Source organism: Polypterus senegalus, chromosome 16 (genome assembly GCF_016835505.1).
Source record: "Polypterus senegalus isolate Bchr_013 chromosome 16, ASM1683550v1, whole genome shotgun sequence".
Classification (NCBI taxonomy): domain Eukaryota; kingdom Metazoa; phylum Chordata; class Cladistia; order Polypteriformes; family Polypteridae; genus Polypterus; species Polypterus senegalus.
The window spans coordinates 77,137,780-77,159,428 of NC_053169.1; the positions used below are offsets into that span (position 1 = coordinate 77,137,780).

A 21,649-nucleotide genomic window follows, 5' to 3' on the forward strand; every position below is an offset into this window, starting at 1 on the left:
TAATTGTGAGAAAGAACTGTCATCTCTGTCTTGTCATGGAGCACAGTTTAAACTTTTGACTAAAGGGGGTTACTTCATGTCTAGAGGGCTCTAATAATGTTAAAAAACGTATTTAGAAGGTCGTAAACAGGTTTTCAATGCTCTAACTACGAAAATATTAGATTTATAAATAAAGAATCCTACTTCTTGGAAATCCATTTATCTGTCTGGAGCGTATCAACTGCTATAAATGAGGGTTTACTGTATAACTGTGCGGAGAATATTTATAAACAGTGTGGGAGAGTTTCTAAAAGCTTAAAATATATAAAAATAACCATACAAACATATGGTCTCTTCGCGGATTTTCACCTATCGCGGGGGGGTCTGGAACGCAACCCCCGCGATCGAGGAGGGATTACTGTAGATGAGAACAGGCCATTCAGCTCATTATAGCTCGCCATTCCTATCCGCTTAACTGTTCTAAAATAACATCAAGTCAAGTTTTGAAAGCCCCAAATGACCTACTGTCTACGACACTTCATGGTTCTCGAGGGACTCCTTTTAAGTAATAGTTTTGATCCACAGGACTAATTTCTTTCGTAATTTTGAACAGTTCGATCATGTTTCCTTTTAATCTTCTTTTGTTTAAACTGAATAGCCTCAGCTCTCTTTTCATAACTCATCCCCTGCAGTCCTGGAATCAGTCTAGTCGCTGTCCAGTGGACTTTTTCTAGTGCTGGTATGTCCATTCTTGTAGTCTGGAGACCAAAACTGTACACTGTAGTCCAGGTGAGCCCTCACCAATGTCTTAAAAAGTTTTTTTTTGAATTGTTTTGATTCTCTGGCTTCTCGGAGTCCAGTCCTGTCAGCTTTTTCAGATGGCTCTTCTCTCTCTCTTTTTTTGTAGACCTTCAATTAGGGAGCCTGAACTCAAAGCCACATGCACACCCAGTCTACTATAGATGGTCTTTCATGGCTTAGGCACTAGGATTTCTCTTGGATTAGAAGGTTGCTAAGCCTTTTCTTACAGAACAGGGGGCTGTGCAGAGGAGAGCAGAGCTGATGCAGCGACAGCAGGGAACTATGGCTGACAAAGGTAGTGAAAATGTACTTTTTCTCCATTGATTATTGATGGAAAAATATGAGTTATGGTCATTCAACATTTCAGTCTCTGAAACATGGCACCTGTAAGAGCTTCATTCAATTGTGATTGATGCTATCTTATCAGATAGTGAGATACAAACGTCGGTCACTCAATTGCATGAGAACCTCACCCTTTTGCTTCTAAGGAATTTCACTTTGGCCGAGGTGTTGTTAAATGATAGCTTAGGTGCCGAAGTGAGTCTTTTGTGCCATTTCAAAGTAAGGAGGGCAATTTATCTCACATGGAAAAGTTACAACATAACAGATTGATTCAATGCAAAAGACCAAACTTTCCCCTCTGTTTTTTAAGATCTGTTCTTCCTGCATGTCATAACTTCTTTAAAAATGTACGCTACAATGTTCAATTCAGCATACAGATCAACCAAACAAAGAGCCAGACATTAAAAAAAATTTAGACAAAAACAACCTGAAAATTACAATTGTAATTCTTAATTAAACCTAGGCCAAAGACAAAAATGACCGTTTCATCATGTAGATCATGACAGGATTAAAAACACTACAACCTTTGCTTAATATATTTTGCAAGGGCCGTCTTTGTACTGTCAAGCTTGGGTCACAAACTTGCACAGGAGACTGGAAAAGGGAACAGGTTTCCAAGAAACAAAATCTTTATTGCTGAACTGGCAGGTACAAACACAAGACCTTATTCAGAAGGGGCTTGTCAATAGCAGAAAAGCACACAGTTTGTAGTTGTCAAATGTGGCAGTCCAGCGCCCATCGCCAGGTCAAAAGAACACAAAGTCCTCCTCATCAAGCAGGTTCAACAGCTTGGAAGCAGTGACTGGAGCAGACACAGTCTGAGGGACAGAGGACAGGAAAGTAAGCTTTTAGGATGGCTGGGGCTCGGTCTTTTAAATGTTCCAAACTTAGTGCGAGAAGCACTATTTGCCAAAAGCCTGCAAGTCTGAAGATGATCCCGCAAAGGGGAAATGGGTAAGAGTGTGCTGGAGCAGAGGAACTACTGACTTGCACATGAGAGATGGTTGCCACCATTAAGTGCAACTAACCAGCAGCGACTCCAGTCACAGTACATTACGGGGAAAGACAAGATGTTGTCTGAAATGAACTGAATGCTGGCTGCATTGAGCGCTAAACCCTCAAGCATTCCAACTAACGCAAACGCACAAAGTTTAATGTGCCATTGATAAGACAACCTAATGCTGGTATTTTAATTTGTATTCTGACAGATTAATGAGTGTTTGCTGGCTTTTGCACATTTGGCAATACTGGCACAACTAATTCTAACAATTATTGAAATTCTGTTCCTTGCAAGCACATGGCTCTGATTAAATAATTTTAAGGTCAACTCATAGTTTCAAAAGTCTAAATAAAATTATGAAAGCATAATGCACAATGCACAGTGTAAAAGAAACTGAACAGTGCTTCTAAATCTTGGGGCCTTATACGTGACATTCACTTATAGATGTAGACCTATAATTTGTCAGTGTGCTGAAAGTGAAACACCAGACGTAAAGACAATGGCACTTGTCATATCTGCTTTCCAGTCACAGAGCCAATAGATAATCGGCAGAAGATCTTAATTACTACTTCAGAACAAATAATAGAATTAATGATAAACAAATAAAACAAACCGAATGCTAAAAAAGTTTCAGTGACACTGTAAGTTAAAATGCACCAAAACAGCTTATTATAGCAACTGACCTGGAAATATATCATGTTTACTTGTTTTATCGGCAGTTGATCTAAATTTATTCAGCAGAGGATTCAATTAATCCGTTTAAATAAAAGAAAAAGATTTTCAAGAACTTCAATGAACTGCCACTTGCATTGTGACAATGCCCCTGAAATTTTTGTTGCTTTTAATTCTGAAAGGTCTTGCTAGTCACATTATTAAGATGGTCATCCCCACATCTTCTATAAATCTGTTATCTGATTCCGCTTTATCTGGCACTGGCTTAGGGGGAGTTGGTGTTTATTCCAGCAGCACTGGCTGCAAGGTGGATGCCATCCCTGGAGGGGCAGCCTGTTCTGCTCTTATTGCTGCTGGCACAGTTTAGAGCAGCTGATGGAACTGACTTGATGTCTTTAGACTGTGAATTAAAACCAGTTTCGATGCACTGAAGTCATTTTAATTTTAAGGGTTTCCTCCGGGCGCTCCGGTTTCCTCCCACAGTCCAAAGACATGCAGGTTAGGTGCATTGGCAATTCTAAATTTTCCCTAGTTGTGTGTGTGTGTGCTTGGTGTGTGGGTGTGTGTGCCCTGCGGTGGGCTGGCGCCCTGTCCAGGGTTTGTTTCCTGCCTTGTGCCCTGTGTTGGCTGGGATTGGCTCCAGTAGACCCCCGTGACCCTGTAGTTTAGATATAGCGGGTTGGATAATGGATGGATGGAAGTTCTTATTTGATGCACTTAGAACTTATGACCCCAGTGTTAGATAGATAGATAGATAGATAGATAGATACTTTATTAATCCCAAGGGGAAATTCATATAATCCAGCAGCAGCATACTGATACAAAAAACAAAAGAACAATTATTAAATTTAAGAGTAATAAAAATGCATGTAAAAACAGACAATAACTTTGAATAATGTTAGTATCTACTCCCTCGGGTGGAATTGAACAGTCGCATAGTGTAGGGGAGGAACGATCTCCTCAGTCTGTCAGTGGAGCAAGGAAGTGACAAAAGTCTGTCACTGAAGCTACTCCTCTGCCTGGAGATGACACGTGGCCGAACAGGCGAGCAACTCTCATCTCGTACAACTTCTTTCATGGCACACACTGTTACAGGGCACTTTATAAATGCAGCTCTTTGTAAAGATCTTTGCTAGTACACCAGTCATTTTTTTTTGCTTAATCAAGTGATAATAAAAAGGTTACAGTCATGGTAAAAACGGGCACACGGCAATTGATGATGCTTAATGAAAAACCATGCAACGTTTCCTTTTGAATATTCTGCTGTCTGAAAAACTGGGTAAACTCAGGGTCAAGGGCTACATTACAGTAAATGATAGATCCCTCATCTTACAGAATGAATGTTTTATAAAGAAGAATGAAGTCATTTCACAAAATTTAAATAAAAAGCCGCATGATTACCTGTGGTTCTGCTTGTGCTTATATATCTGGCAAAGCTCTCAGCAAGCTAGCATGGTAGAAACTTTGGAAAATTAGTGAAGTGAAATGAGCTATGAGAAGTGATGTGACCATAACTACACATATGAGTTTATATCCTCATAGGGAGATCAAGCCTGGAATAAATAAGTACTTTGTCATGCATGCATGCTTAGAGATCTTCCAGTGTCCAGTATATTTTTCCGAAAATCATCCGTCTCCATTTAGAATGAATACTTTCTAAGGGGTCCTATACTCTAAAAACAGTCCAGCAAATCTGGGATATTGGTTGCAAATGAGATCTGTCAGCATTAAAAACAAAATTTGAATATTGCAAAAATACGTACATCCCAGTGAAGGTCTTAGGGCAAACTCTTGATAAAATGCTATTTAATGGGAATTCAACAATAGATAAGTCTAATCAGTCATCACACGGGTGACCAGCAGATAACTGACAAGTGTCGTATTTAACAAGTAACATCACTTCTCACTCAATGACGATAATGGTGCCATATGGAAGAGAAATATCAGAAGTCTTGGAAAAAGAAAGTCATTTCTTTACACAAAAAAGGTCTAGGCTACAAGAGAAGTAGTAAAGCATCGATAATCAGAGTACAGTAGCAAAGTGACTTAGAAATTAAAAAAAATAGGAGAATGTTTTCTGATAAGAACAGTTGAGGAAAAACGCCACAGTTGGCTAAACCGGTAGAAAGCCGAATTGGGGTGACTGCTTCCTGTGTCACAATACAATGTGTGCTGCAGAGGAGTGGCATGTAAGGGTGTCGTCCATCAACAACAACAACATTTATTTATATAGCACATTTTCATACAAAAAAGTAGCTCAAAGTGCTTTACATAATGAAGACAAAATAAGAAATTAAAATAAGACAACATTAGTTAACATAGAAAAAGAGTAAGGTCCGATGGCCAGGCTGAACAGAAAAAACAAAAAAATCTCCAGACGGCTGGAGAAAAAAATAAAAAAATCCATTGCAAAATCCCATGTACAAAAAAGCCCATTTAGCATTTGCCAGGGCCCGTGATGACAAAGGTGAAGACTATGTGGTACCCACAGTAACGTAAGGTGGTGACAGTGTTCTTCTATGGGCTTGTCTGAGTGCTGCAAGTATCAGGGAATTGCAGTTCATTGACAGCATCACCACTTCACAGATGTACTGCAAAATACTGAATGAGACGATGCTACCACCTCTCTGTGTCCTGGATCAAAATGACAATGACCCAAAACATACATCCAAGGCCATTGCTGCATTTCTGAGGAAGACCAAGGTAAAAGTGGCTTGGGCAAATTTGTGGTGCATGAAATTTAATGTCAGCAAATGTAACATATTACACATAGGAAATAAAAATGTTAGGTTTGAATGCAGGTCTGGAAGCCTGAACTTTTTGAGAAGGAAGTCATAGTGGACTCGACACAGTCAACTGACAAGACAGTGTTCCAATGTCATTAAGAAGGCTAACAGAATGTCAGGTTATATAGCATGACGTGTGGAGTACAAGTCCAAGGAGGTTCTGCTCAGTCTTTATAACACACCAATGAGGCCTCATCTGGAGTTCTGTGTGCACCTTTGGCCTCCAGGCTACAAATGGGACACACAAGTGCTAGAAGAAGTCCAGAGAAGAGTGACTAGGCTGATTCCAGGACTACAGGGGGTTAATTACGAGAGAAGATTAAAAGAATTGAGCCTTTTCAGATTAAGCAAAAAGAGACTTAGAGGAGACATGATTGAAGTATTTAAAATTATGCAGGGAATTAGTCCAGTGGATCGAGACGGTGACTTTAAAATGAGTTCATCAAGAACACGAGGACACAATTTATAAACTTGTTAAGCGTAAATTTTGCATAAACATTAGGATGTTTTTCTTCATACAGAGAACCATAGACACTTGGAATTAAGTTATAAAGCTATCAGTAGTGTGGTAGACAGTAGGACTTTAGGGATCTTCAAACCTTGATTTGATGTCATTTTGGAAGAATTAAGCAGATAGGTCTGGCGAGCTTTGCTGGACTGAATGGCCTCTTCTCGTCTTGATTATTTACTGTTCTAATGTTCTCTGCAAAGACTTTTGTGAGGTTACATGAGGCAGAAGGCACTATAGAGACTACAGACTGATTCACTAGGTCAGCAAGAAGCCTAACTGAGAGAATATTTAACTCTTTTTGGATTAAATATCACTTTGTTAGATCCAAGTAATTTGACTGCTCAGTCACATGTATTTTAGTATAAAAAACAGCTTGCTACTCTAGCCCTTCATTGTTTTTTAATAACCAAGAGTAGTAAAAAGTGCAGTTCAACCTGGAAGAAATGAAGGAAAAAAAGTAACAGCTTATAAGAAAACACTCAAAATTAGCATTGTTCTAGTGCCCACAATGAAGAAAAGTTACTGTACTTCAAAACATATTTTTGAGCTCTGGACGGCAGGTATAATTCACTTGCCACGTTTCATCAAAGTCAAAAAACTTTTTTGAAAATTTACTGAATTAAAAATGGGACGACCCAAGCAAAACGGCAAAGTCAAATTTAAAATAATCAATAAGCAAAATTAAACACTGTACAATTGCAACTAGAATGTGATATTTACAGAAATATCTGAAACCTCCACATTGACAGAGAACCCGAGTCTATCCCAGCAGCACTGGACGTAAGGCTGACACCAAGCACTGAACATTTTCAAAGAATATTTAACATTAATTTATCCATTTCTGAGCCTACAATCTCCAATGATTGCTGTGGGGAGACAGAGCAATTCTTACAGGTTACAAGACACAATGGAATGCCAATGCATCTCAGGGCATCCTCATTCTTGCTGAACCAATTTGGCTTTGTCTATGAACTGAAGTCGCATCCATCCATCCATTGTCCAACCCGCTGAATCCGAACACAGGGTCACGGGGGTCTGCTGGAGCCAATCCCAGCCAACACAGGGCACAAGGCAGGAACCAATCCCGGGCCGGGTGCCAACCCACCGCAGGACACACACAAACACACCCACACACCAAGCACACACTAGGGCCAATTTAGAATCGCCAATCCACCTAACCTGGATGTCTTTGGACTGTGGGAGGAAACCTGAGCGCCCAGAGGAAACCCACACAGACACGGGGAGAACATGCAAACTCCACGCAGGGAGGACCTGGGAAGCGAACCTGGGTCTCCTAACTGCGAGGCAGCAGCGCTACCCACTGCGCCACCGCCCCCCTGAAGTCGCATGTGTCTGGGAACCACAGCGCCAGCACAACAAACTGTGATCCCTCAAGCTATGACCTACCATCTAAGCACTGTGACAGCCAGAATGAAACCAAGAGTAACAGTAAGTGTTCTGTTCATTATATAGAATAAGCGGGGTTCACTCTCTCTCTACATATGAAATCTAAGAGGATTTTCAACATGCTGTAGTTATCAATCCGATTTATTTGCACAGCTTCCCTGGTGTGTTAAAACAGTACCTCTCTGCTGGTTGCTATCACCTGCTTCTCTTCTTTGCACCTCCTCAGCTCAGCCTCTAAATTTATAATCTTATCTTGGAGAGAATCCTTATCTCGCTTCAGCTGAAGTAAGTACTTATCATATTCTTCCCGGATTTTTCTCTCTTTTTTGCAATTCATGCATTCATCATGGATCTTCTCTGATGTAACTCTTGGGGACAACTGCTTTTCCCTACCAGGCTCCATGTGTCCTCCAAGGCAGCTGGGTGGAGACTGTAAGTCCCTTGCTTGTCCTTCCATGGCTTTGTTTTTTTCCAACAATGGAGGGACTCTGGAGATGTAATACACTTTGTCATTCGTTTTCTCCAACAGGGGCAGTGAAATTTTCATTTCCCTTGAATCTCTGGATTCCTCTTGTTTCTGAAGAGATTCATTTGGTCGCTTGTCAATTGACACTGAAGAAGGACTTGGGCAGAAATGAATTGGAGGAAGGCAAGTCTGAATCTGAAGAACCTTAAACAACATTCAACACATTTGCTTTAAAACAACTGCCACAAACAGTTAGCCTGAAAAAGCACTAACTGAATTAATGAAGTAAATTCAAAATTTAATTTCACTTACATTTTCTTTAAACAGATTAAACATTTATTTAAACATATTTTTTATATTTATAAACATATAAACATATTTGAATATATTTTGATTTTTATTGCACTAATGAGCATATTTTAATCATTAAATTAGATTTTGTGTTTTGTGGACTTGGAAAAGGCATTCGACCGTGTCCCTCGTGGAATCCTGTGGGGGGTGCTCCGGGAGTATGGGGTACCGGACCCCCTGATAAGAGCTGTTCGGTCTCTGTACAACCGGTGTCAGAGCTTGGTCCGCATTGCCGGCAGTAAGTCGAACCCGTTTCCAGTGAGAGTTGGACTCCCCCAGGGCTGCCCTTTGTCACCGATTCTGTTCATAACTTTTATGGACAGAATTTCTAGGTGCAGCCAGGGCGTTGAGGGGTTCCGGTTTGTTGAACTCGGGGTTAGGTCACTGCTTTTTGCAGATTATGTTGTCCTGTTTGCTTCATCAGGCCGTGATCTTCAGCTCTCTCTGGATCGGTTCGCAGCTGAGTGTGAAGCGGCTGGGATGGGAATCAGCACCTCCAAATCCGAGAGCATGGTCCTCAGCCGGAAAAGGGTGGAGTGCCCTCTCAGGTTTGGGAGTGAGATCCTGCCCCAAGTGGAGGAGTTCAAGTATCTCGTGGTCTTGTTCATGAGTGAGGGAAGAATGGATCGTGAGATCGACAGGCGGATCGGTGCAGCGTCTGCAGTGATGCGGGCTCTGCATCGGTCAGTCATGGTGAAAAAAGAGCTGAGCCGTAAGGCAAAGCGCTCAATTTACTGGTCGATCTACGCTCCTACCCTCACCTATGGTCATGAGCTATGGGTAGAGACCGAAAGAATGAGATCGTGGATACAAGCAGCTGAAATGAGTTTCCTCCGCAGGGTGTCTGGGCTTTCCCTTAAAGATAAGATGAGAAGCCATCCGGGAGGGACTCAGAGTAGAGCTGCTGCTCCTCCGCATCGAGAGGAGTCAGATGAGGTGGCTCGGGCATCTAATCAGGATGCCTCCTCGACGCCTCCCTGGCGAGGTGTTCCAGGGCACGTCCAACCAGGAGGTGGCCCCGGGGAAGACCCAGAACATGCTGGAAGGACTATGTCTCCCGGCTGGCCTGGGAATGCCTCGGGATTCTCCCGGAAGAGCTGGAAGAAGTGGCCGAGGAGAGGGAAGTCTGGGCCTCTCTGCTCAAACTGCTGCCCCCGCGACCCGACCGCAGATAAGCGGAAGAGGATGGATGGATGGATGGATGGATAGATTAGATAAACTTTATTGATCCCATAGGAAATTCAGAAATGCATACAGCAGCAGAAAATAGAAACAAGGAGACAGACTTAGAGGACAAATAATACAAATAAAACAAATATTACAGCCAATCTAACAATCAACCAACCCATAAATAAATAAATATTGTGCAGATATTTCAAAAAGAACAGTGTCCTTCTTGTCTGCTCTTCAAAGCAAGTAAAGTTGTATGCTGTTAATGGTGCTACACAAATGCAGACTGGTTGATTGACTTTCTGTAAAGTTCAGTATTTATGTTTTCAACAAAAACAGAACATAAATCACAGCTTGGTTTTCTCTACTCTTTTTCAAAAGTGCACAGGTCAGTAGTTTTCAAAGTACTGTATTTCAGACTATGTACTGCTTAACAAAAGACCTGCTAGAGCACCAATAGTCAGTAGTCATTTTTTACAGTAAATTCTGCATATTAATTTTACTACACTAATTTACATGAAAATATTAACTCCAATATTCCTGGATTTGTATTTCAGAGCTCAGGATTTCATCCAGCAGTCCACAGTATTGTGTAGATTCAGTCCAACTGAAAACACCGAAGCATCAGAAGCAGAGAAATCCTAAATCTGCTGGGGATCAGCGTGTTTCCTTCCTGACTCCCACAAGTGATTCATAATCTCCCAGTAATTGTCCCTTTCTCCTTAAAGCAATACATAACGTACTGCTAATCACCACCACCATGATTATGATTAGCACACTTCTGTCAGTGAAGTATTTCATGGCAAGTTTTTCACAGCATGGACAATCCCCAATTTGAAATCAATTATTCAAACTTGGGATGACTGGAAAGATATGTGTCAGCAGCCATTTTGTTTTATTCCATCCATCCATTTTCCAACCCGTTGAATCCGAACACAGGGTCATGGGGGGTCTGCTGGAGCCAATCCCAGCCAACACAGGGCGCAAGGCAGGAACCAATCCTGGGCAGGGCGCCAACCCACCGCAGCATTTTTTTATTGAATCAAAGAATTGAACACACACATAAAAAGGTCAGCTGAAAAGGGGAAAATATATATATCCCCATATGGAACTTAATATTCTCTAATGCCATCCCAAACAAATCAAACTGAGCTCACCACACACCACCCAAAGAAAACACAGTAGCAAAATCAAAACCAACAAAGGACATACAAGAGAGGGAGTAGGAGAAAATAAATCAGCAAGAAAAGCATGAAGCATGCTGCTAAATGAACCTGGGTGTGCATAATAATGATGTAAATAGACCACAGATTTCATTTTCATTTTCAGGATAGAAGTGAGTCACTTCTGAACAGGTTCCAAGGACACCCCATTAATTCCAAGTGAATTAAATAAGAAAACAATGTGTTAAAATGACAGTACATCTTGCAATGAGAGATGGGCAGCTAAATCAGATTCCATAATGAGTGAGTGATTCAGGTGAATGAGAAGGGTGGCAAAGCCTGACCCAGACAGGGTTCAGGGTGATGGGCCAATGGTTCAACTTGTGTTCAGAGATGGAAGTGACAGAGACCAATTGAACTAGAGAAAGAGAGCAGGAGGAATTGCTTCATCTGAACAAGTGCTGAGTGGGAAGGAGTGGAGTGCTCGCAAGTTACTGTCTTCAAGAAAGTAGAACAAAGCTCTCTGTATTGGTTGCTTTTATGCTGCCCTCTGTGGCCATAACAGTGGGGATGTTCACTTAGGAACTTGAAGGTTGGGTAGCAGCATGATTGTTTTTTAAAAGTAAATGCCTAAATAAGTATGTAATGGACTTGTATGTGTGGATATAATATATTCAGGGTGGTCCAGATCTAATTATGCAGATCCAGATCGTCTGGATGACTTTGATTTATGTGGGGAAGATTCCAATTCAGCGCCAAGACGATTCTTCTTGTCGTCAATTCACACACTTCTCAATAAACTTAATAAGTTATAGCGTAATGAAAATTGCATAATTGGATCTGGACCACCCTATATAATATGCAATTTAAACATCTGCTTGCTCAGATGTAATTTTTGTCACCTTGTAGACCACCTGACTCAGATGGGTAGTGTATGGACCAGATTTTGAAAACCACTAGCTTAGGTCATTCAGATTCTAGAATAAGCACAGTGTTATTTTTCACTGAATAGCATAATGTGCACAAAGCAGGTCCACAATAATTACAAGAACCATGCAGACTAAAAAGTGTTACTGCATCTGCGTATCGCCACCAAGAAAATGTGTCTTATGTAGCAGTACGTGCTGACAATTTCACTGGTTTGCTTTGATGCATTTTTCATGTGCTTAAAGTTTTCAGTCAGCAGATACAAACATTTTACAAGCCCAACATTTGTTTTGCTTAGGCCACATTTTTTGGTGAAGGTGTGAATGCAAAATGCTGCTTCAGATGTTAACTTAAGATGGTAGTGGCGGTGGTGGTGGGGTTAGTTAAAAAAGAGCCGGCCAATCCATTATGCAACATCTCAGTAGCATCATTTATCAAAGTTAAAGGGAGTGTGCTCCGGACACTCCCCAGTCACAGAAGTATGATAATAACGTCTGTGGTATGTAGACAAAGGGGCACTTGTGCTCCAGACACTGACGGGGACATCCCCTTTCCACTTGATTGGCAGTGGGCACCACTTTTGAAAGTAAAAGGGCTCACACTCCGTACACCAAGGGGTGTGTGCCTCTTATAGTCCACAGCATATGCACAAAGGGGGTTCAGTTTGTGCTATCGAAGGGGTGCACAATCTGGACACTGTTGGGGACTACCCCCAAGTGCACAGGTCATCAAACTCTGAACTCCTACTACTCACTATTTAGAAGGAGGGGCGACATTCATTAACCCCACCTAGGGCTCCAAATGGGCTTTCACCAGCCCCGAGTTGAAATTAAAACTTTTACATATGTGAGGTGGCTCATGCCCAGTCTAAATGGAATGAAAATGTTCACTGATTTAGTCCAAAAATATTGTTAGTTGGCTTGGTAATGATTGGTAACCTTTTTTTTTTTGTATCATTCATTACAATATTTTATTTTGTGACATACTATAGCTATGCAGCGTGAAACTGAAAACTGGTCAGATTAAATATTTAATAAGAAATATAATGCTGACAAAATGTTAAAGGGTTTACCTTTTTATCACTTAAAAACTGAAATCCCATCAGTGGCTGGCCTTGACTTGCTTTACCTTTTTCATTCTGTTTAGACGTGTTTGCCTGTATAAAGAAAAAAATAATACTGTAAAATGTTTTAGATAGATAGATAGATAGAGAGATAGATACTTTATTAATCCCAAGGGGAAATTCACATAATCCAGCAGCTTTACATGGTAATAAACATTTTTTTTTGCTGGACACACACAATTTCAAGAACAAAGTATCTATTGTGTGCTAAGTGCCATCATGTAGTCTCTATTCTCACGTACAAATACATAAAGCACGCGGAGGCCTGCTTTTATATTTTACTCTATAAACAGCTAAACCATCTACTGTAATCATAACACTTCCCACTCTTCTTGTTCTCTGATTTTACTTTTAAAGTGTTTCTAGAAAGGTAGCAAGAAAACTGCAAATACCTACAATCCAAACAGAGGTTTTGGCCTGGCTACCACAGATATAGTTTTAATCTTTTACTGCCTGACCACCAGTATTTCACACAATTTAAAACACAAAAACATAATAAAATTAATCAGTTTTATTGACCAGGCAACAGATCACAACAGGGAGACAAAGTGGTCATCAGGTTCAATGTGAAGAGAATACATGAGAGGAACATCTCCCACATTAACAATCAGTCCACAGCCGGGCCTAATTGATTATTGCAATACAGAAGGCCCACTTTCTTCATAAAATCTCACTTTCCCTGTTGAGGTTAGCCTTAGGTGTGACAGCGCTTGCAATTTCAATTGTAATGTTATTTATATTTGTATCCCTCTTTGTGGTGTTATGGGTCCACAGCTCTCTCAGCAAAGACCTGTTTTTTTAAATAAGTAATCACCGCCCTCGTGGCTTAGCGAAGGGGCCGTGTTGGCTGTAGCGGATCTCAGGGCGATCTGCGGTGTGGGCGTTTCTCACCTAAGTGCACAGGTGAGAGACTGCCCACATCGGTGATTGTTCCTGAGAATGCTAATGTGCTGCAGCCGCTATGTCCTCTCGGCATATATAGGAGCGTGAGTCGGATAGAAAGGATGGAAGAAAAAAGGAAAGAGAAAAAGAAGAGAAGGAAACGGAGGTTGCAGGAGGAAGCAGGATGCGAGCGAGCAAGCAAGTTGGTGCAGGAGAGCGAGTGAGAGCAGGCTCGCGGCAGCTGAGCAGGCAGCCTGGGTGTTTGGCCAACACTTGGGAGAAGTAGTAGTTGTGGTCGCTCCCGCAGAGTTTGCTTTGGAGAGCGGGAGTGACCGGAAGGTGGGTGATTCTCCGCTTAAGGCCACGGAAGGCAGCGGGAGTCGGGACTTGGGATGTTATGTCCCAAGCGTGAGAGCCCTGGTCGCGGGGGAATTCCCAAGTCGCTGTCCGAAGGAGCCGACCGGAGCCAAGGATCGGTGAGGCAATCGTGACAGCAGAAATATAAATTGAGAAGTTCAGCTGCATGTAGGGCGACTGACCTATTGAGAAGTCCAGACGGGAGAAGTAGGGGGCCGCCAGTAGTAGAAACAGGATGCACCAGATTTTTAAAAGGACAGCTTCCAGCATGGTTTTAACCTCGTTTTTTTAAAGGTGTTTTTTCTATTGATTTTAACCTCCACGATTCACTTCTGCTTTTATTGTATTATTTATTTATTGAACTTTTTGAACCACTGCACTTTAACTTTGAACATTGTTTTGTTTTATTGTTTTAAATAAAAGCACATTGTACTATGTACCATCCCCTTGCTTTGTTGTTTCCTCACTGTCTAGCTCATCGGTAGCATTACCGACGGTGTAGGGTTCAAGGGCTCCCCAATAGCGGATGGGAGCAGGCAGCAAAACCCACATCGTCACACTCTTTCGACAGAGTATAGTTACTAGGTACTTGCATAACTTTATAACTATAATGTGTTAAGAATAAAATGCTATATCTTTTAACATAACATACAGTACATTACTGCATAGTACAACTTTGTTTTCAGTTCTATTGACATAATCAAATTATGACAATATTATCTACATTTACACTATAAATAATACAAGGCCATTTCACAATAGTGTTTCTGATATGAATGTGAGCAATACTGGAGCACCACAAGGAACTGTCTTGTCTCCTTTTGTCTTGATTCTGCACACCTCAGAGTATAAATATAAGATGGTCATGTCAATTTGCAAAAATTCTCAGATGATTCTACACTTCTGCACAATACTGGGATGTATTAATAAAGGGGCTGAGACAGAGTATAGGAGTCAGGTGGACAACTATTTCTTGGTGCAAAAAGAATTGTTTGCATCTTAACATCAGCAAAACCAAGGAACCAGTTACTAGCTTTCATTGCACCAAATAGTTTCTATGACTGGTCACTATTCTGTTACACTTCTACAAGTACTTGGGGGTCCACATCAATGACAGATTGGGCTGGTCTCATAGTACAGAGCAACTATAGAAGAAGAGGAAGAGCTGTTTTTTCTTGTTTTTTTTTTTTAAATTACTAGGGGGCTTCGCTCGCCCACCCCCGTGTTTCGTTTACCGGATATACAATTTAAAGAGATTGTTATTTTCTTGGGAATTGTTACATATGCATTATTTTCACTTTTACTTTAAAAACTTTTGTAAAAACAATATTTTTCCTTTATTTCCAGCCCTGGGTGTGGTTACACCTCTTTCTCGCAAGACGTATAACGCTGCTTGCGTTGTGAGGGGGAGGGGCGTCTGAACGCACACTAAGGAGATGTCGTTGGATCATCTGCTGTCTTTTTCTGCTGCTGGCGAGCTGCTTGTTCTGCTTATCGCATGTCGTTGTGAGCACATGATGTGTGTCTGGCAAAAGCAATCCAACAACTGCTAGGTTAGATGTCTGTGGACTTGTTTTAAATGATGGCTCACTGCCTTGTCTCGTGTGACGTTGTAAAAACAATACTTGTCCTTTATTTCCGGCCCCAGGCGTGGTCAAAACTCTTTCTTGCAGGACGTATAACACTACTCACGCTGTGAAGGGGGAGCCTGTTGATCACTTTAAAGCCTGTACAGCCGCTGTCCTTTTTGCCACTTTGTGTCTCTGCTGCCCACGTTGTGAAGGGGGGTATGTGCTTTAGGGTGGCTGAATGCACGAAAGGAGAAGTGGTCGGATCATCTGCTGTGAGCAGCATGTTTTGCTTGTCGCTTGTCATTGTTTCAAGAGCTGGGAGCAAGTTAAAGTGTCTTTCGCGGGTAATCGGATATACAATTTTAAAAGCTTTTTTTGGTCTTTGGAATTTTCAATTTCATTATTTGCACTTTTACTTTAAAGCTTCATTAAAAACGATATTTGGAATTACCTTTTCTTCAAGATCGCATTGAATTTTGATTCCGTGTTTGGAGTTATATCGTGACAAAGCAACGTATAACTGCCCGTGAGTGAATATTGTTTGTTTCTCTAATAAATAATCCGACTGGGATTGTGTTAAGAAAATGCTTTAGTTGCCTCACATTTTTATGCATCCCACTGAATTAAAGCTGAAAGTCTGCACTTCAACTGCATCTGAGTTCTTTCATTTAAAATTCATTGTGGTAATGTACAGAACCAAAATTAGAAAAATGTTGTCTCTGTCCAAATATTTATGGACCTAACTGTAGGTCTGCACTCTCTGCACACAGTCACCTCTGATGATCACGGGGTCCATGGGGGGCCTGGTCCTCCTAAAATCCACCACCAGCTCTTGGGTTTTGCTGGTGTTCAGTTGTAGGTGGTTTTGAGTCGCACCATTTAACAAAGTCCTTGAGTAGGTTCCTCCTGCCCACTCTTAATGCAGCCCACGATAGCAGTGTCGTCATCGAACTTTTGCACATGGCAGGACTCCGATTTGAATTGGAAGTCCGATGTATACAGGCTGAACAGGACCGGAGAAAGTACAGTCCCCTGCAATGCTCCTGTGTTTCTGACCACAATGACAGACCTGCAGTTCCCGAGACGCACATACTGAGGTCTGTCTGTAAGATAGTCCACGATCCATGCCACCAGGTGTGAGTCTACTCCCATCTCACTCAGCTTGTCCCTAAGGAGCAGAGGTTGGATGGTGTTGAAGGCGCTAGAGAAGTCCAAAAACATAATTCTTACAGCACCACTGCCTCTGTCCAAGTGGGAGAGGGATCGGTGTAGCATATAGATGGTGGCATCTATTACCCTCTGCTCCCACCTTCTCCTGGTATGTGAACTGCAGAGGGTCGAGGGCATGGTGGACCTGTGGCCTCAGGTGGTGAAGCAGCAGCCGCTCCATGCTCTTCATCACATGTGATGTCAGAGTGACAGGCCGGAAGTCATTCAACTCATTAGGATGTGATACCTTTGGGACTGGGGCGATGCAAGATGTTTTCCAAAGCCTTGGGACTCTCCCCTGTTCCAGGCTCAGGCTGAATTTGCGCTGTAGAGGACTCCCCAGCTCCAGTGCACAGGCCTTCAGCAGTCGTGGTGATACACCATCTGGACCCACTGCTTTGCTGGCACGATGTCTCCTCAGCTTTCTGCTTACCTGGGCTGCTGTAATTGTGGGTGGGGATGTCTCTCCTATGCTGGTATTAGCAGAAGGATGGATGGAGGATGCAGTACTCCGAGGTGAGAGTGGGTTAGGGTGGTAAAACCTGTTTAAAGAAGTTGTTCATTTGGTTTGCTCTCTCCACGTCTCTCTCAATGGTGGCACCCCGCTTTAAGCTGCCGCCAGTGATGATCTTCATCCCATCCCACACTTCCTTCATGCTGTTATTCTGCAACTTTTGCTCCAGCTTTCTCCTGTACTGCTCCTTCGCCGCACTAATCTGGACTTGGAGTTCCTTCTGCACGCGCTTGAGCTCATGCTGATCACCGCCTTTAAAAGCCCTTTTCTTCTGCTTCAAAAGGCCCTTGATGTCACTTGTAATTCATGGCCTGTTGTTAGCATAGCAGCGTACTGTTCTTACTGGAACTACAATGTCCATACAGAAGTTGATGCTGTCAGTAGTGCAGTCAACAACCTCCTCAATGTTCTCACTATATGATCCCTGCAGGATATCCCAGTCCGTAGTTCCAAAGCAGTCTCTCAGAGCCTGCTCTACCACAGGGGACCACTTCCTGAATGAGCGTGTACAGTAGTTGTAGGTAGCTCCCTCACTCTTGGTTTGTAGTGAAGCTGGAGCAGAACCAGGTTATGATCTGCTTTCCCAAGCGCAGGCAGCGGGGTGGCGCTATATGCGTCTTTAACGTTTGAATAAAGTAGGTCAATAGTCCTATTTCCCCAGGTGTTACAATCCACATACTGGGAGAAGGTAGGTAATGTTTTGTCCAGCGTCACATGGTTAAAGTCTCCAGCGATTAGCACAAGTGCCTTGAGGTGCTGCGCTTGTAGTTTAGCAACAGCAGAGTGGATGAGGTCACCCGCTATCTCCACGTCCGCCCGAGGAGGGATGTAAACAATAACAACAATGATGTGTCCAAACTCTCTGGGCAAGTAATAGGGACGCAGACATACGACCAACAGTTCGCTGTCCCTGCAGCAAGTGGAGATTTTGATGTTGATATGTCCAGAGTTGCACCAACTTGTATTCACATAGAGAGCGAGTTCTCCTCCTTTCCGCTTCCCGCAGGTATTTGCGTCTCTGTCCGCTCTAACTGTTTTAAACCCGGGTAGCTCCACATTAGCATCTGGGATGGTAGTTGTTAGCCACGTTTCACAAAACCACAACAGACTGCATTCTCTGTAGGTCCTGACATTTTTCACCAGTGCAGCCAGTTCGTCAATCTTATTTGGTAGTGAGTTCACATTTCCCAGGATCACAGAAGGCACCGAAGGCTTGTATCACCACTTTCTTGCTAGCCTTTTAGCTTTTAGCTTAGTGCCGGCTCTGCTGCCACGATATGACCTTCTTACCTCATCGGGTAAATAGGGAACCACACCGGCGCAGGCCTTTGTTCTCAGCTTGAAGTTGGCTACCTGAATAGATGAGTCTTGGCGTGTAAAAATCCATGTCCAAGTAGTAAAAAGTAGTAAAATGTGTCCAGGGAACGAGTACACATAAAAGAAAGTGGTAGGAGTAATCAGTGAAATAGAGAAAAATAGAGAAAAAGGTAGAAATATAAAGTCATACACGGAGCTGCTGGAAAGGCTGCCACTCGCGACGGCACCCGAGTCATTGTTTAAAGCTAAAGTTCTATCTATCTATCTATCTATCTATATGTCTGTCTAAACAAATGTGAGGAAAATAAAATCTGAAGGGCTTACACAGTTCATTATTACAGATAGGATCATAGCTTAAATCAAAGAAAAAGTCACAGTTCAGATCACAATAGGCCAACTGGCCACCAGTTTTCTTCTGGGTCATCTGCAATATCAGAGATGCATCCTGGACAGTGTAAATAGTTTTTTGAATCCTTTCATCATTGAATCCAAAGCTTGCAATATCTCTAGTGTCACTTCCAGTGGACAGGAGTAGTGGATTGGCAAAGTAACTGTGAAATCAAGAATGCATTTTAGGAGACTATGGTGAACCTTGGACTTTCTATTCCATGCTCCTTGATGTTAGATGACATCTCACTGTTAAACTGAGTAACACAATGGTTTTTATCTCAGAACATGAGCTGTGCAACTTTCAAGTGTTGTGTTAATGCCTGGATTTTTTTAATAACACTCCTTTGTCTGATAGCTGCATTGGCAAAAACAATGACATGAAACTATTATTTTGTCAGACATAAAAACTCTGAACTAAGTGTCACTGTATTTCTGTCTTGCACCCTCTTTTTTTGCAGCTTTTTATGCATTACACCGGCCGATATACCAAGAATGCCTTGGGGGTTTGCCAAATTTTGCAACCACAGTTACCGATTGTATCACTACAATATGTCAATGTAAACAACTGAAAAGCATTGGCCGGATCAGATTTAGCAATCTTGAACTAACTAGTTGCTTGATGGAGCCAGCGCTGTACAAAGTGTTAAAGGTATGGTGAGCTCAGCAGTAGTCTTGATCCTTTTTTTTCTTTTCCGTCCTGTCATGGTACGTAAAACACTAAACATCAGACAGACAAGCTTTTTTTCTTTTTCGTTTGTGAGGTTCAAAACACCCACATTCCTTATTCCTTGTTGCTGTGTTATATTTGTTGCACTTCGAGATGAGTATTCATTGGTTGCCAACTCTCATGTACACAGAACCTGCCCCTAAAACTAAGGACAAAATTAAATCGGTTTGATTTTATTGGAGCAAATCAAAGACTAGTTGGAATGACTGGCTGGGCATATCACAATACATGCCTGGCTCCACGGGAGCACACTGCCGACTGCCTCTAGCTCACCAAGATTATGTAAATGAAAACCACAAAAAAAAGACATGGAATGTGACATAGCCTTAGTCATGAACTAGGGAGTTCCTTAGCACAAATTCACAAAAACTGTATCTAAAAGCACCATAAGTGTTCGCCCCGTAAGGAAAAAGGTTTCATCAGCCTTCTGCTTGTAAACAAAAAAGGGCAAAGCTATATATGAATTATTTATTTTTCAGACTACTGATTTAATTGTATTATTTGCCCTGTGAGTCTGTATCTTTGTTTCTGCTGCTGAATGCACCTAAATTTTACCTTGGGATCAATAAAGTTAATCTAATTTTCCACATAGATGGTGACTGGACAGAAAAAGCCTGGTCCCTTGCACCACCATTTCACTCACTCTTGAAACTCAAATAAAAAAATGATTTAAAACAACAATTACCCATACAGTATGTATAATGAATACTGTTCCAGCCTTTTGATACAAAATAACTGCATGGAATTACTTAATCTTGAGACTTTTTACACCTTATATGAGTTATTTACTGCTTTAAAGAATTAGATTGTTAATACACAGGCATATCTAAAAATGTAATCAAATGAATTTCTACCATGCCCTTATAACATAACAAAATACACACTTTTCTAAATGTTTGTTCTGTGTTTTGATGTGGTTTATATCAATCATCAATCTTAATTTTAAATAGCACCTCTTATAGACTAAACAATGCCGAGGTGCTTCATAAAGTAGACAAAAATACATTTCAAAATAAAAACGCAAAACTCAAGATCTTTCACTAAAGAATGAAGTTACAAGAACCAAATTTAAGTGTACATAAGTGGAGATGAACTAGCCAATTACATTCCAAAATGTCCACTGTACCTGCAGGACACAGGTTTGCGTGTAGGCAGTCTTGACAGAGCGATTTGGCACAGACATGGCTCGGGACGCAAACTGAAGCATACTTAGGGTCTCGTGTACACTGGAGATGTCTGAAGAGATGGTCACAATTAGGGAAGTCAAATAATTTCCTCCAAGGCTACAAAACAATAAAGCTTTATTTAGAAGTTTTTCAGCAGTGACTTCACAATGAGAAGCTGCAAAATGTTAATAATGATCCTTATAAATAAAAATGACAAAGAATGAACACACACAGGTTAACACACATGCACTGCACATGCACATAAACACAATTTTTCTCCTATCCACTCCTTTCCTGGACCTTCTTTATCTAGCACAGGCTTCATAGGAAGCATCAGACCTCAACACTGAACTCCTCTCCATTTGGATCTGGTGCTGACCAAGAGAATTGACATGATGGATCATGGAGATATTTGAATCTCACTAGGGAGTTGTTAATGGATTCTGAACCTGTTATGAATTGTTCAGATTATTTGAGCATGGTGTTTATTATGAGAAGTTAATATGCTAACAGGGGTGTCCAGCTCGGTTCCAGGAGGGCTGCAGTGGCTGCAGGTTTTAATTTGAACCAATTATTACTTAATTAGTAACCTGTTTTTGCTGCCAATACTTTTACCTTGCAAGAGCTGAATTTGAACCCTGGTCCAATGTGTGCCTGGAATGTGTCTGAGTCTCATATCCTTCCAAGCTTATGCTTAAAAGCTGATGCTGTTATTTTATTATTCACTATGATAAATGTATTTCTTGTTATTCTATATAACCCCTTAAGAGAGGGAGAAGTGCTGCTCAGATTAAATAAGATGAAATCAAACAAATCAC

General features: G+C 41.5%; 2 protein-coding genes across 4 annotated transcripts in view; one reads left to right on the top strand and one right to left on the bottom strand.

Moving 5' to 3' along the window:
• The window catches only part of fam161a (FAM161 centrosomal protein A), an 81,859-nt gene extending 80,950 nt beyond the window's left edge, over positions 1-909 (top strand). The window contains exon 8 of the transcript XR_005630841.1: positions 887-909. The gene's annotated coding sequence lies outside the window, so the exon portion shown is untranslated. The remainder of the gene's footprint in view (positions 1-886) is intronic.
• Positions 1-21,649, bottom strand: part of si:ch211-63b16.4 (kinesin heavy chain) — a 164,022-nt gene that overhangs the window by 46,362 nt on the left and 96,011 nt on the right. For 2 of the 3 annotated variants that reach the window (XM_039738035.1, XM_039738036.1), the window contains exons 14-16: positions 20,792-20,948; positions 12,648-12,731; positions 7,677-8,168 (exon numbers count right to left, since the gene is read on the bottom strand). In XM_039738035.1, the coding sequence (XP_039593969.1) occupies positions 7,677-8,168; positions 12,648-12,731; positions 20,792-20,948 (733 nt within the window). The remainder of the gene's footprint in view (positions 1-7,676; positions 8,169-12,647; positions 12,732-20,791; positions 20,949-21,649) is intronic. The other variant, XM_039738037.1, reaches the window with a different exon arrangement.